The 17,261-nt window shown below is 40.9% G+C and overlaps 1 protein-coding gene across 2 annotated transcripts in view; it reads left to right on the top strand.

The window, feature by feature from the left end:
• Positions 1-2,388: 2,388 nt before the first annotated feature.
• Positions 2,389-17,261, top strand: part of si:dkey-97m3.1 (fatty acyl-CoA reductase 1) — a 175,186-nt gene continuing 160,313 nt past the window's right edge. Inside the window, exon 1 of one of the 2 annotated variants that reach the window (XM_063057912.1) lies at positions 2,389-2,541. Coding sequence is in view for 1 of the 2 variants with exons in the window: in XM_063057911.1 (XP_062913981.1) it covers positions 2,533-2,541 (9 nt within the window). In the remaining variant the exon portion in view is untranslated. The remainder of the gene's footprint in view (positions 2,542-17,261) is intronic. The other variant, XM_063057911.1, reaches the window with a different exon arrangement.

Here is a 17,261-nt window from a genome sequence, read left to right as displayed (position 1 = left end):
CATGCGGCTCCAAGGATTCAGATCGAAGAAGTCAAGTTGGTTGGGAGTGCTGTTGCTCACTTCTATTGTTTGCGTGATTTGTGTTTTTTTCTCTCTTTCTCTGTGAATGTGTGTTGGTCTTCATTTTTTTTAATTGAGTTCTTTCGGGTTTCTTGCTTTGTGGCTGCCTGTAAGCAAATAAATCTCAAGGATATATAATTTATACATTCTTTGATAATAAGTGTACTTTGAATCTTTGAACTATGAAACTTTTTGAATACTGTAAGTTTCATCTACAGTACTTGGGACCTGAAGTCTTTAGGAAATCCACTGGAGGCTCTTCCAGTTGTTGAGAACTATGGAATAATACAAAAACCTCAATTCTCCAATCATGCAGAATACTACTTTGGTTAGTCATGTTCTCCTACACACTGGTGTAAAAGCAATTTGTATTTTGTGCACATTATCACTGAATGGTGATTGTTTCCTCAACATTCTCGAATGATGGCCCATTTCCTATTTATTATGTTTTGGCGCAGTGAGAAAGCTAGCCCTTCCTGCCTAGATTCTTGGAACACCGCCTTCTTTTTACCGGCAGCCAGCTTATTAGTGAGACCAGTGCAAGATCTCATGGCAACAGCCTTGATCTAGGTACTGGCATGCTTTGGGTCATTGTCCACATTGGGACAAGTACTAATGGTTACTGACCTTTACATTATTTAATCCACTTTTGATCTGTGGAAATTGGTGGAAACAGTGTAAATGTGAGTCAAGGTAGAAATTCTTCTGTGAATTGGGGGGGGGGTGGGTTAGAATGAAATGGAGCTTTGGGAAAAGGAGTAAGTGATCATGTGATTGGTTGTCCATTGTATTCAACAATGATAGGAGACCCGTGTTGGAGAGTTTTTAAAGTGGTAAACAGTTGCACTCTCTCGACCTCAGGAATCTGGGTCCAGAGGTACGAGTAGTTGTCACAAACTGGGATCTTCCTTGGTTGTGGAAGACGGCCATGTTACGTCCTTTGCTGTCTCAAAGCATTGCAGAACTGCCTTCATGGCCGTCGGATCTCACCCACCCAATCTGCTTCAGCTGACTTTACATACTGGGACAGGCATGTCCCTGTCTCACTGAGGTGTGAAGCCTGCCGCCTACTCTCACCTGGTTTAGCCTGCCTGTCAAAGCGGTGTACCGGGGTGTGGCTGGTATCACAGGTAAAGAGCTACTTGGAGCCACAGTTGAGAGCTGAGTATCCAGTGGGGCCCAAAGGTACCTTTGGGTATTCCTTCAGCTGGTTTTCTAAAATAACCCCAGCACTTGGTTTTGGGGCAAAAATTCATCCAATTTTATAAAATGTGGCTATGTTATTGGGCCAAATCATGCTAGCCGACCTGGTCCGTTGCCTAGTCTTACAACCCACAATGCCAAATCACTTGAACTTAACCTGTTCTGGATGTGGAGGGCTGCCTGACGTGATTCTCCATTTCCCAATTATCCCTCTGCACAGCAATTTGTCTTAAGCGGAGTACTACTGAGGCGCTGCCCTCACAGTCTTTGACAGCTACCAAAGATCTTTGAATAGATTTGAAAAAGTCGATGGTCATTGATTTATAATTACAGATTATTTAAATTGGTTTAAATATTCAAAACAATTATTGAACGTTCAAATAACATAGCTGGAACACTTTAAATGTCATGGGAAATGTAGAAACACAAACTTTTTCCCACAGGGTCTATGAGTCCATTCAGAGAACTAGGATGGTCATTCTTACACCAACTATCCATGGCATAAAGCTTGAGGGTTAGAACCAATGCATCCAGACGCTCTCTCCGGGACATCGGTGCACCGCGTGGACGGTGCGGCCGCGGGGTCTGAAGCGTAGCCCCAGATCCCCCGCTCCACCCCGTTCACCGTGGACTCTGCTTTTAGCCGAGCATGCGCGGAAATCCAATCCGATCCGGCTACTGAAAGCAGTTTACAAGCGGAATCGGCAGCTGTCCCTCAAGTCGATGCACCGTTATTATTTATCACTGAGCGTCACAAAAAAAACAATACTTCCATGAATTGTGAGATTTATTTTAAAGTCCAAGTGTTTGATAAAATTTATCGTGGGTCAAAAAATATTTCATAAAATGTTTTGTGAGTTATAACTCTAGCTGGATTCGGTTCAGTATAATGATGGTTCATTTTGCTGTTAAAACTATTGGTAATTTTTTAAAAATATGCTTTTAAAACTTCAATAATCTGTATTAATTGCAGTGAAATATATCAAACTGGGTTCATCGGTAGAGAGCAATCCGGTTGTACCGGCGGATGCCGTTAGAAATGGTTGGCATGGACTACAACCCCCAGAACGGACGGTTGTCGGCGAGCTTTCCTCCCGGGTGTGAGATTTATTTGAATGCTGCTCGGCGAAGACTGGTTGGTGCGAGAGGCTGAGGAAACGGCGCCTGCGCTGCGGGAGGAGGAACCAGGGCGGTAGCAGCTGCCTGGGCTGCGACCGTCGCTCTTTTGGTTTCAGGGCGAGATCGCAGCAGTACCGCATATAGCGACCCATGAACACGGTAAGGACAAAAACCCGGCGTTACTCTCTTTCTCGACGTGGAACTCATCAGTTCCTTTTAAGGTTGGAGCTGTCTCTCGTATCCTTCGCAAAATCCTGCAATGTTATCAGTGAATGCAGATAGCGTGTCTTAAGGATGTACAAATTGATGCAGACTGTCATTTCTATGTTCACTATTTTCGTGATTGTCTCATGCAGTTTTAAATTTTTTAAAAAGCATGTTTCACAATTCGGTGGAGGAACTGGGTATAAAACTGAAAGATGTACCAAAAGAAAAAGCACCGGTAATGATATTTTAGGGGAAACCGCTGGGAAGGATCCAGACCGGGTGTGGACCTTCTATAGATGGCTGGACAGTGTGGACCGCTGAAAACTCTGCCATTTCCTTTCGTATTCCACGTGTTATACTTAACAATACGAATAAACACTGTATTGTTACTTCCACTTTTGAGTCCCCACCCACAATGCTAACAACAATTTCACTGTAGCTCCCCAGCATCCACGTGATAAGCATGCTTCCATCCTTACGCGAATGTGATAAGGAAATAAGGTGTCACTCTAAACAAGTTGCTAACGGATAAGAGGCCCATTCGGCCCATCTTATTCAACCTGCTTCAGCACGAAAACTTGATTCCCTTAGTGAACTCGTTTCACCTGGTTGCTGGTTCAATGTCGGTATGAGAACTCGGCGCTGCCCCGTGCTGTTTTGATTTGTCGCCTTCAGTTATGGTGTTCAACCCAAGTGAAGTTACTTTAATTTAATAAATGTTTTCCTTAGATTGAATTAAAGGATAGATATAATAAAAGAAAGGTAAGCTAGAACACTTCGCGGTATCAGGATTCAGGAAGATGGAGCGAACAAAATTTTTCCAGTCTCAGATACTTCATTTACATATTTTGTGTCACAGGGCAATTTTAATGTTTATGGGGCTGTTGACACATGCTTTTGGTGTTTGAATGGAGCCTTGTGTTAGGCAGTGACGCATCCAAATGCTTCTTTTATTATTATCCTCTACTTAAGCTAGAAGTGTTAGATTCTGGAAAGACTTAGTTTGGGGAAAGAAGAGTTAATTTTATTTGGGAAAGCATTGCTGTATAATAAAAATAATGTATCTGTTCAGAATGTGTCGTTGGGGATGGCGTGCGCTGTGTCGTGGGGCGGTGCCTTTCGATTTTGTGCCCTGCAATTCGGTGAATGTTGCTGTATACAGCGTGCAAACTGACTGCAGATTTAATGTTTGCAAGCAGCGCTTTTCTCAAGGATTCAGAAACAGAAAGCTGTACAGTGGGGGGGGGGGGGGGGAACGGGACGGAGAAACCAGAAGCTGTGTTTTGGGTTTCCGGAAGGCATTCGGCCAGATGCTACATAAAAGGCTAATATTTTGGTATGAGAAAGGAGTGGCTGACTGGCAGAAAACAGTTGGAGTAAATGAGTTCTGTTTGGATGAGCGATCAGTGACTAGCGGATAGCTACTGGGAATCAATGTAGGACCTCTTCTATTTGTAATCCACGTTCGTGACGTAAATAAGGGAGGTGGTCAAATGTACTGTGTCTAATTTATTGTTGATGCAGAGATAAGTTTTATCACATCGTGAGTAGCACACAAATAGCCTGTACAGAAGTAGATGAGGCAAGAAGCTGATTAAATGGAGCATAATGCAGGAAACTGAGGTTCAGCACTTAAGTCGAAAAACCATATTATTAATAGCAGATGAGACTGGAATGTTTTTAAGCATAATAGGTCAAAGATTGTACACATGTTATTAGGAAGGCAAATAGAATTTTAGCTTTAATTGCCTCAGATGGCACATATTGAAGTTTGAAAAGGAACTGCTGAGATAGTACTTGAAGTACTCTGCAGTTTTAGTCTCCGTATTTAATGAAGGATATATTTATTTTAGACGCAGTGCAGTGAAGTTGTACTAGGTTGTTTACAAGTGTTGATGTTTGAATGGGGGGGGTGGGGAGAAGTTGAGTAGATTGGGCCTGTGCTTGAAAAATGAAAGTTAATAAAATTACAAGAAGGTGGATATTGAGGATGATTGCCTGGTGGTGTATCTAGATCTGAAGGGCGTAGTTTCTGAAAAGGAAATTGCTCATTTCACATGGGGATGAGGAAGAACTTCACTTGGAGGTTGTTTTTATTTTGGAACTATGGTGGTTGTAGATTCAGGGTAGAGATTGACAGACAGTTGAGCTGCAGTGAGTCGAGGGGTACAGGGAGAGACCGGGCAAATGATGGCGACAAGATTGTTCTTAATGGCAAAGTTTGCTCAAGGTGTTGGTTAGCCTGGTTCTCCTGTTTCTTGTGTTTTTGTTACATTCATTGGGGTGCCACAGAAAAAGATGAAAATGAAAGTCCTTTACAAAAGAACACTTGTATCTTTAGGATGCTTGTGCTCTATTGTTGGCAAATATGTGCCCAGTTGCTATATAGGTAACATTTGCTTTCAAAGGTCAAAGTAAATTTATTATCAAAGTACATGTATGCCACTATACAACCCTGAGATTCATTTTGTTGCGGGTATACTCAATAAATCCACAATGGAGTAATGACCATAATAGGCTCAATAAGAGACCACACCAATTTGGGTGTGCAAAAGACAAATTGCAATACAAAAAGAAAGAAAATAATAATAAATAAGCAATCAATATCAAGAACATGAGATATAGGGTCCTTGAAAGTGAGTCCATAGTTTGTGGGAACATTTCAGTGATGGGGCAAATGAAGTTGAGTGAAATTATCCCCGTTGGTTCAAGAGCCTGATGGTTGAGGGGTAATAACTGTTCTTGAAACTGGTAGTGAGAGTCCTGAGGCTCTTGTACCACCTTCCTGAAGGCGGTAGTAAGAAGAGAGCTAGGTGGTAGGGTCCTTGATGATGGATGCTGTTTCTGCAACAACACTGTATAGATGTGCTCAATAGTGAGGTTGGCTTTATCTGTGATGGACTGGGCTGTATCCACTTTTTTTTTTGTAGGATTTTCTGTTCGAGGGTGTTGGCATTTCCATACCAGGCTGTGATTCAGCTAGTCAATATACTTGCCATTACACATCTATAGAAGTTTGTCAAAGTTTTAGATGTCATGCGAAAAACTCCTAAGGAAGTAGAGGCACTGCGCTTCTTTCTTCAGAATTGCATTGCTTACAGGTCCTCCGAAATAATAGCACCAAGGGAATTTAAAGTTGATGACCCTCTTCACCTCTGATCCTCTGATGCGGATTGGCTCATGGACCTCTGGTTTCCTCCTCTTGAAGCCAATAATTAGCTTCTTGGTCTTAGTGGTTACTCTCCACGCTGGCACCCTTTTACCAGATTCCGTGATTGCCTCAGTTCTAACCTAGCTGGCTCACTCTAGTGTTTGAGGAAGATTGTGGGTTTTCTGTTTTAGCCATTGCGAAATCTCATCATTAGAATCTTGGCAATTGCTCCACACTTGGTTTTCTTGCATAACAGAACAGATTTTAAGTGAAAATAAATATGATGCTTATATTACTTACCATTATTTATACATTAATTGGAGGTTCATTTGAAAGTTTTATTTGTGGAAACTTAGCGAATTTCCTTTTTTAAATGTAAAGAGTGAAATTTGGATGCGAGGCATGCTAGATGTAAACTAAACTTGCCTAAGGAAGGTGAGGGTTGTCCGTTTCGATCTGTGCCTTTTCAAGATTATGATGAGGCTTAATTCCATGTATATCCTTTGACATTGAAATATAATTTTGTAATCTCTTATCGAAAGTTATAGGGATAGAGAAGGAAAAGTAGTGGAGAAATTTAATGGAAAAATTATTAAAATTTTAATCATGAGACCTTCAAATGCATACCTTGGGGCACAGGCAACATTCTTGGAGGGTGGGAGATGGAGCCTTACTTCAGAGCTTGTGCATTCCACCCTATGATTTACAAATGAGTTTTTGAGCACTTGGTTCAATATTGGAGGGACATTAAGCTGAGTCCTACTCTATTGTCAGGTACCTGGAAAAGGTGTTTTTATAGTAAAAGGGTATTGTGTTCATGTTTTTTTTTAACCATGATATTTTGTTCTATCTGATATGTTACTTAACCGGACTGACCAAGTTGTGTATTTTACTCATTTCTCTTATTGCTGTTGGTCATATGACTGATATTGTGAAAGTACTTTATTGGCTCCTGACCTGTGAAATGTTGTGTACATTAAATATTTTTTGTGAAAACAACCAAGATTATGATTTTAAAAATACTTTTACTCCAAAAAGACCCTTCCTAGGCACCTGATAACAGAGTAGGCCTCAGTTTAATGTCCCTCTGATATTGAACCGAACACCCAAGATTACATTTTGAGAGAAAGAGCTTTTTGATTTGTAACAAGCGTTTCATTTCTGATTGTGTGGCCAACTGTACCTACATTTGCAGTGGAATGTACTAGGTTTGCTGTTGGGACAGGGGTTAGGAATGCCATAGGCTAGAGTCATGGGCTGAATTACTTGTGTGCTTCAGCTTATTCTGACAAGCTGAAACTTGTGGAGAATTTCTTCAGTCCTGACGAAGGGTCTCAGCCTGAAACGCCGACTGTACCTCTTCTTAGAGATGCTGCCTGGCCTGCTGCGTCCACCAGCAACTTTGATGTGTGTTGCTTGAATTTCCAGCATCTGCAGAATTCCTGTTGGTTGTGTGAGAATTTCTTGTATCCAATAGCAGTTCACTGCTGTTTGTCATTGTAGTTTTAGTTCAATCCATGGGGAGCCCCTTTCTGTTATGAATAATGAGGATGATGTAATATACTGTAGACCATAGAAGAGTATAGCACAGGAACATGCCCTTCAGCTCAGAATGTTGTGCTGAGCCAATTAAATTAGTATTTAACAAGCCAACTAAACCGATCCTCTATGCCTACACATGTCCATATCCTTCCATTTTCCTCACATACTAAATGTCCCTTAAAAGCCTTTAATTTATCTGTCTCTACCACCACCCCAGGCAGCACATTCCAGGCACCTACCATTCTGTATTTTAAAACGAAAGCTTGCCTTTCACATCTCCTTTGAAATTGCCCCCTCTCGCCTTAAAAATGTGGTATTAGACCAACCTTGGGGGGGGAAAAGATGCTGTCTACTTGATCTATGCCTCTCATAATCTTATAAACCTCTATCAGATCTCCCCTGAGCCGCCTCCACCCCAGAGCAAACAACTCCAACCTCTTGTTATAGTACATGCCCTCTCATCCAGGCAGCACCCTAGTAAACCTGTTCTGCACCCTCTCCAAATCCGTGACATCTTTCCTGTAATAGTGACCTGAACTGTACGAAATGCTCCAAATACAGCCCAACTAGAGTTTTATAAAACCGCAATATAACTTCCTGATTTTTTTTAACTCAAAGCCTCGACTAATATAGGCAAGCATGCCGTATGCCTTTTGAACCACCCTATCAACCTGTATAGTCACTTTCAGGAAGTTATGAACATGGACACTAAGGTCCCGCTGCTTATCAACACTACTAAACGTCTTACCCTCAACGGTGTACTGTCTGTTTACATTTGACCTACCAAGGTGCAACACTTCACATCTGTCTGGGTTAAATTCCATCTACCATTTCTCCACCCATATTTGCATCTGATCTCCATCCTGCTGTATTCTTTGCCAGTCTTCTACGCTATCCACAACACCGCCAGACCTTGTATCGTTTGCAAGCTTACTAACCCATCTACGTTTTCAACCACATCATTTATATACATCACAAACAGCAGAGGTCCCAGCACAGATCCCTGCAGAACACCACTAATCGCAGATATCTGGCTAGATAAGTCTCATGGACCACCATCTTCTATGAGCAAGCAAGCCAGTTCTGAATCCAAATGGCCAATTCACCATGGATCCCATGCATTTTAATCTTCTGGATGAGCTTCCCACCTTGTCAAAAGCCTTACTAAAATCTATGTAAACATATCCACAGCTCTACAGATGAAGATCCTTAGATCTTCATCAGTCATCCTCGTCATCTTGTCAAAAAAAAATATCAAGTTAGCAAGGTACGACTAGCCCTACACAAAGCCATGCTGCTCTCCCTAATGAGGCCATGGCTTTTCAAATATTCATAAATCCTATCCCTAAGAATTTTCTCTAGTAACTTCTCTACCACTGACCTGAGACTCACCGGGCTATATTTTCCAGGATTACCTTTGGTGCTCATTGAATAATGGAACAACGTTAGCTACTTGCCAGTCCTCCAGGACCTTGGCTGAGGCTAGAGAGGACACAGAGATATTGGTCAAGGCCCCAGCAATCTCTTCTCTTGCCTCTCTCAGTAACCTGGGGTATATCCCATCAGGCCTTGGGATGTTATCAATTTTATCCTGCAGTTATGGAGAAAGTCTAATAGTTTTCATCAACCCGAATGGAAAATTTGTACTTGTGGCAAGAATTTTTCACCCCTATCCCTGTGGTCAAGACATTTGTGAAAAGGTTAGTGAAAAATTGGTCTTGTTGGTTGCATTGGCAAACCTAAAGCTACATTTCCATTTCACAAATTATTTATAGTCTGTTTGGTTGCATTTTTCTTCTAAATGTGACTGTGTTTTATAATTAACCAGGGGTTCTGATGGTATTAATTGTGTGTGAGAGTAGTTTCTTGAAAGAGGAAATATCTTTAACTTTAATTACCCTGAAGTCAGTATGGGTGTGGCAGTTTCAGAACTCAGAGCTACAGCTATTTTACATTCTTTCCTCATCTCCTATCCATAAAATTTTAAATTGACGTTAGTGATATCTTTCTCTTTCCTCATCTCACTTTCAGTTCAGACTTAGTGCAAATGATGTAAAACATTTGAATATTTTGTTACATTGCCCAGACTTTTTGCATTGGTGATAACAGCCAGGCAATTGGCAATTTTGCATTTGAAGTCTGATGGCAATCTCTGAAATTCCTGAAGACAGTGCATTTCTGTTGGATATATTTTTCCATTGTTAGTCTTGGTATTCAGTGTGATAGTTAAAAGCAACTGAAAGTTAGGAATAGTATATCTAGGGAGGAATCATTTTATAACAGCATAATAATTAACAATAACTAAGCACCCTTAGTTTCAAAAATTAACTTTACAAATGTGAAGTTTTATTCTCCCAGAGGGAAAGAATGTTGGAGAGTGAAAAATATTTTGAGTATTTTATTTATTACTTCTTGCCCTTAATTCTGTCTTTGTTTGTCTTGCTGTATATGATTTAGATTTCCATTTTTAACTGCTGTGGCTCTGCTTAGCTTTAAAAATTCTTCAATTTGATTAATTGAGGAAGCTCAGCTTATTTTTGCTTTGCTGTTACCACATGCCTACATCATTTTACTGGCTTAGTTGGAAAATACATTTGCTGACTTTTAGTGTCCAGGTGCCAGACAGTCGCCATATCTAAAATGACTACCTGCTGCCGATATTTCAATGGTATTGCCATGAACTAGTCACCACCCACGACAGCTGGGAGGGGGTGGGTAGAGGAGGAGTTTACCTTTAGTCCAAAACTCAATCAGCTATATCATGACTACAAGACTATACCACAGATTTGGATGCTGAGGTGAGACACTTATCACCTGGTAACCCTGTGAAGCTTGATATCATCCACAATAAAGCAGCCTGCTTGAGTGATACCCCATCAACCATCCTAAGCATTCCCTTTGTCCACCACTGGTGTCAAATGCATAGTGTTTGCTGTCTACAAAATGCATTTACTTGGGATACTCCACCTCCTAAGACTGTGACTTCTGATGTCAAGAAATACATGGAGAGTAGGTTATGAGGGCACTCACCAGTAGGTCTTTATCCAAGTGACTTGGAAATGTATTTAAGGTTCTTCATAGCTGAGTCTAAATCCTGGACCAACTTTGCCCAGAAACACTTTGGGGGTTCAGAAAACAACTTCACCCCTCCCCACCTTCTTTGGGGTAATTAAAGTGCAGCAATAAATGCTTTATTTTTAGAAGGAAAAAGTGAACTGTCTTATCTTTTAGCAACTACTTTGAACTTGTTTTGAAATTAACTTGAGAGGGGTGGTGAATAGGGAACAATTTTTATATTAGAGCATAGAACTTAGAATAGTACAGCATAATGATGTACATAATAGTACATCATTGTGCCGACCCTCAAACCCTGCCTCCCGTATAACCCCCCCACCACTTTAAATTCCTCCATATACCTGTCTAGTAGTCTCTTAAATTTCACTGGTGTATCTGCCTCCACCACTGACAGGCAGTGTATTCAACGCACCAACCACTCTCTGAGTAAAAAAAAAACCTTCCTCTAATATCCCCCTTGAGCTTCCCACCCCTTAGCTTAAAGCCATGCCCCCTTGTATTGAGCAGTGGTGCCCTGGGGAAGAGGTGCTGGCTATCCACTCTATCTATTCCTCTTAATATATTGTATACCTCTATCATGTCTCCTCTCATCCTTCTCTCCAAAGAGTAAAGCCCTAGCTCCCTTAATCTCTGATCATAATGCATACTCTAAACCAGGCAGCATCCTGGTAAATCTTCTCTGTACCCTTTCCAATGCTTCCACATCCTTCCTATAGTGAGGCGACCAGAACTGGACATTGTACTCCACAAGTGTGGCCTAACCCAGAGTTTTACAGAGCTGCATCATTACCTCACGAGCCTTAAACTCTATCCTTTGACTTATGAAAGCTAACACCCCATAAGCTTTCTTAACTACCCTATCTACCTGTGAGGCAACTTTCAGGGGTCTGTGGGCATGTACCCCCTGATCCCCCTGCTCCTCCACACTAGCAAGTAACCTACCATTTACTTTGTACTCTGCCTTGGAGTGCTGTGTACTATTATTTTATGTTGAAAAGTTAGATTAGCATTTTTCCAGAGCTTCCCATTTTTGCATTGCTGGAAGCAGCAAAGAAACGGTGGCTTTCCTTCCTTCCCGGTCTTCCACCATTCTTTGTAAAAGTGGCAATGCATACGATTTCTATTAGTTTTAATGCAATAATCCAGTGCATTTGATCCTTGCAATCAAACATAGTATGTTACCCTTCCATTCCTGACTGTTTGCATGTGTTGCTTTACCCTTTATTTATTCTTTTTTGAAATACAGTGCAGAATAGGCCCTTTGAGCTGCGCCACCAGGCAGTCCTCCCTGATTTAAGCTGAGCCTAATCACAAGACAAGTTACAATGACCAATAACCTGCCGACCAGTATATCACTAGGAGGAAACCAGAGCACCTGGAGGAAACTGCAGCCGGAACTGAACCTGGGCTGTTGGTACTGTAAAGCTTTGTGCTAACTACTACCGTACTGTGCCGCCTCAAAGCGTGTTAAGTTCAGTCGTTTTCAGCTCTGTGTACATCTTTTAACTTCCTCATCTCTTACCTGCTCAGCTCCTCTACTTTCCTATCCGTATTTTTATGCTTTGGTCACATCTGTCCCTTTTCTTTGTTCTTACTCATTTTCAACTTTTGCCCTAACTCCTGTTACTAGCTGGTTGTAGTTGTAGGGAAGAGCCCACTGATGGGACTCGTATAGGTGGATTTGAAACATTTGACTGAAGGTAAGGTTTTGAAAGGATACAGGACACACTGTTGTATTTTTGTGGATTGTCAAGTGCTGACTAGGGGAGTAGTTGGGGGAAACAAGCTTAAGCTTGGACTCAACTGGCAGCATTATGATTTGCCATGAAGGCAGTTTTTTGAATCATCTGATTGTTCTGAGTTGGACTAGCCAAACAGTACAATAATCTTCCCTGCATGGAGGTTAAGTAAGCCGAGAGAGAGAGATGGTGTGTATATATATATATATAGAGAGAGAGAGAGAGACACACACACACAATTAATATATATATATATATATATATATATATATATAAATAAATAAAAAATGTATCTGGAGATGCTCAGCTGCAGTGACAGTCGATCACCCGATAAGGTAGTGTGAATAAATTGTACCAGATTAAACTCTTGTTTTCATGTTGTCAGGCCATTGGTGGACACAGTAGGTCATCTTTCACCTAACACATTTCATGTTCTGTGCTGATCATTCAGGGTGATGGGATAGTTCAAGCCAAAGATTCAGTCTTGGTTTAGTGGAAAAGCATGTCGAGAACAGCAATCCAAAGTGATCAAACCACAGCTATGCTGTTTAATGTAATCATGAAAGGTGGGGCCTGTTATTCTCAGTCCTCAGTACAGTGAAACTCTAAACCCCTAGTTCTTTAGTTCCTGCACTCCTTTTCCACCTTTCTGTTTCCCGTTCTCCCTTTAAACTTGATTTATTGGAACATATATCTTTCTAGATATTTATTAAACAAGAGTGAATGAAAAATGAGTTTGATGTATTTATATTTGGAAGAATCCAAGAGTCTGGAAAACCTGGCATAGCTGAAGTTCCTGTGCACTGTTCTGGTTGCAACGTTACTGAAAGGATGTGGGACTTTTGTAGAGTGTGCATAAGAGGTTTACCCAAATGTTGCCTGAATTTGGAGTATATTAGCTATAAGGAGAGGTTGGGAAAACTTGGATTGTTTTCTATGGAGTGTTGGAAGCTGAGCAGCAACATGATATTGATATAGTTTTATATTTTGTATAGATCTGGGCAGGTAGTCACTTTCCCTGAATGGATGGCGGGGGGCGGGGGGCGGGGGGGGGAGGAGAAGTTGTTTAAATGAATTGGGTAAGTTTTTTTTTGAGCGGTAAATGCTTGATATGGGCTGCAGTGCAAGATGTGGAAGCAGATATGAACAGGCAGGAAATGATTCACTGAATTTTCCCGTAATGTGGGAGGCTAACACGTAAGCCGAAAAGGCAAGGCTAAAATGTGTGTACCCAGTTTGAAGCAAGAAGTGACAATGGATAATTCATCTTGAGATTCCTACCATAATCAAAGTTTTCAACCAATTAATTTCTTTCAACATGATGTCAAGGAATGTTAAGTGCATGAGATGCATTAAATCTCACGGGTGATGCCAACATTCTGGTTGTAGTACAGAAGATCTGCATTCCAGAACTAACTCCAATTCTGGTTTGTGAATTAATAAACAAAAGCTGAAGGTACTCGGTAAGTTGGGCAGTATCTGTGGTCTTCACCTGAAACATTAACTCTATTTCTCTTTCGATAGATGTTGCCTGTCCTGCAAACACAAATGGCATTTTGGCTTTCATTGCATAGCAGTTGGAGTTCTTAAAATTAGGGAGTCTTGGCTGCAATTGTACTGAGGTTTGGTGAGGTCTTAGTAACAATGGAGGCAGTACATAGGATACTCATTTGAGATGAGAGGGTTGTCCAAGAAAGGCTGAATAGTGTGGGTCTGCATTCCCTGGAGCTAAGAAGGACAGAATGATATTTTAAACATGTAAGAACCTAAGGGGTTAATCTGGGGATGTTTTCTCCAGTGGGAGAGCCGTGTACGAAAGGGAATATCTAAAAGGTAACGGATTGATCATTTTAAACGGGTATATAATTCTTGCAGAGGTTGGTGTATCTCTGGAATTCTTTTGCCTGGTGATTGGTGGAAGCTGGATCATTAGAAGTATTTAAAGTGGAGGTAGATAGATATTTGACAGATCAAGGAATAGAAGGTATGGAGAAATGGTGCCTCGGGGTGGTTGAGGACCCAATAAATCATAGTCATAGTCATACTTTTATTGATCCCGGGGGAAATTGGTTTTTGTTACAGTTGCTCCATAAATAATAAATAGTAATAAAACCATAAATAGTTAAATAGTAATATGTAAATTATGCCAGTAAATTATGAAATAAGTCCAGGACCAGCCTATTGGCTCAGGGTGTCTGACCCTCCAAGGGAGGAGTTGTAAAATTTGATGGCCGCAGGCAGGAATGACTTCCTGTGACGCTCTGTGCTGCATCTCGGTGGAATGAGTCTCTGGCTGAATGTACTCCTGTGCCCACCCAGTACATTATGTAGTGGATGGGAGACATTGACCAAGATGGCATGCAACTTAGACAGCATCCTCTTTTCAGACACCACCGTGAGAGGGTCCAGTTCCATCCCCACAACATCACTGGCCTTACGAATGAGTGTGTTGATTAGTCATTATATTAATTGGTGGGGCAGATTTGAAGGGCCTTACAGCTCCTGCTGCTGTAATTTAATAATAGAATAGTAAAACAATGTTAAGGATTCCTGCTAAAGTTTGAAGTTGTGCCCCTCTAGATTGAGAGTTCTTTCTGATTGGAAAGCTGTGTAGCACAAAACTAATATGGAGAGCCAATTATCTTGGCTTCAAGACATTATTCCAGGAGTTCTGTGAAGCTGTTTTAAGAACAACTAGACAACGGGGTGACCCATTGGGGCACCCTTTGAGAGAAGGGTAGTGCAGTCTGATGTGACCAGAATGAACGTTAAATTTTCCTGAATGCTATTGCTATCTCTTTGCTTTGGAAATTAAAGAAGAAAAACTCAGCTTATTAAAGAAGAAAGACGCATAGCAAGACAAATATGTGACTAGAATGAATGTTAAATATCCATGAAGTAAACTTGAAGGAATCGGGCTTGCTGGGTCGGGTCTGGGATTAAATGTCCGATGTAATGATGGATTTGGCCTTGAATAATCACAGAAGGATTCCATTGATTCCTAGTTGGAATGACTTCTTTGGCACCAAAGGATGTCATTTGGAAGAGGCAATTGTATTGTCTGATGTTTTTCCTGAACTTGTTTGCAATAGGTTCATCATTTCTGTACAAATTGAGGAGTTGATTAAGTAGAGGCTGCAAATTGCCTATCCTGACCTGTCCTTCATACAGTAGAAATGTGCGGTTTCTCCAGTGAATAGGAAGGCACGACAGTGAGGGCGTACTGTGGTCATCAAACCAACATCAGCAGAAATGTGACGGCATGCGAGTCGTGCATTTTGCCTTGCTCTTTCTCTGTCGAGATATTGTTGTTGGAAACGGCCATTGTTGTCTTCAGCAACTCTCGCAATAATTACTCTATGCCACAAATTCTCGAGTTGATCTTTCCTTTTCTCCTCTGTCTCTTCCTCTCTCCTCCTCCTCTGCCTGTTATTGTTATTCTGGAGACGCGCAGCCCTTTCATCCTTCGTCTCTTCATCTCTTCTACCACTAATTCTTGTGTCCTGTTCCGTAGCAACTTCTTGGGCAATGATACGCAATGCAATATGGATAACAATCAGGTTTACACTGATAAATGGCAAGTAACGTTCATGCCACATGCCAGCACTGACGATACTCAACAAGTGAATCAATTTGCCATTCCTTGATGAGCATTGACATTGTATGTCCTTTCTGCTTTCTGTATGCAGGGGGGAGTAATGGAGCATTCTTTGTTTACCCAGATGAATGCTGCTTCTTGTGTTCTGCCATTCCCTCTAAGATGTTTTACCCAGACAGATGTGTATGCAACCACAAATTGTAGTGCTGCAACTTACCAAGGTGACTTCAACAGCATCTCTCAAGCTCAAAGCCTCTTCCATTTAAGAGAACAAGAGAAACAACTATATGTAAATGTCACTGGCATCAAGCCACAGCACTGTCCTGATGATGGATCTATCTTATCTGAGAGCTCCTTCAGCTAGTTTCCTTATTCATACATAAAATACCATGTTAACTTTTTTCTTTGCAGTGACCGTTATAACTTGCCTGGGAGATTTTGTTGGAGAGGTTACTGAGTCTGATAGATGCAAGTTGAATTTCCATACTCAAGTAGAAATGTTTACGTTTTCAACTTGTCTCTGGTTTAATACCTCTTGGTGCCCTGATGTTAGTATAACTCTGACTGTGCCAGACTGGTTAATTTGTCTTTTCTCAATATGTAAAACAAATAGTAGCAATAGCTCTTAAAATTTCAAAACCCAGTGCATTTGGGTGTGTACCTCATTAACTTGCATTCATTCACACATGATTCCAATCTTGATGCCCACAAAGTAAATGCTTATAGTCATTTGCTTCACAGTAATAGTATGACCACAATATGTACTGTAATGATTAACAGTTGGAGCTATTGCCTTCAGTTTTGTCAATGATCAAGTTGTATTAAGGATCATTTATAAAACCATGCTTTGCAACAGATATAAATCTAATGCATTGCTAATTCCTTTCTGGTTTGCCAGTTTAAATAGAACTTTGAGCTTTTCGGTGAATGTATCGTTTGTGTACTATAACTAAGGGATAATAGCAGTGAGAGCAGTGTGCATTGGTTGTTGGCTTCACCTGGCAGTTTGCCTGGCCATAGTAGTGCAGTTTTCCATCAATATCTTGCAAAACCATATCTCTCTTTCTGAAGTATTGAAGGAAATAATTTATGACATTTAATTTGAATAACTATAAATTGGTACAGTACAGGAAATGGCACAAGTATGATCTCACCATCCTTCCTGTTAAAACCTTAAAGTTATAGTGGATGCATGTGTTTACAATTTCCAGTCAAATAACTGGTGCATATTTAGAAAATTGAGCAAGGCAGGTTGCTATTTTATCGTACAATTGTTTTTATTTATTCAACCAACATACATCAAAGTTGCTGGTGAACGCAGCAGGCCAAGCAGCATCTATAGGAAGAGGCGCAGTCGACGTTTCAGGCCGAGACCCTTCGTCAGGACTAACGTTGTTGTTGTTTTTATTTATTGTTTTTTTTATGGATCTGTATGTGCCTGTCTATCATTAATACCTGGTAAGAAACCATTGTTGAGCTGCTCTGTGAACCTCCTTGGTTGAAGGCTTTGGGACAGTACCTAGTGACAGTGGAATGGATGTTTTGGGGTGGTTAGAGTGCCAGTCAA

Source organism: Mobula hypostoma, chromosome 9 (genome assembly GCF_963921235.1).
Source record: "Mobula hypostoma chromosome 9, sMobHyp1.1, whole genome shotgun sequence".
NCBI lineage: Eukaryota > Metazoa > Chordata > Chondrichthyes > Myliobatiformes > Myliobatidae > Mobula > Mobula hypostoma.
This window is presented reverse-complemented; position numbering and strand designations above follow the sequence as displayed.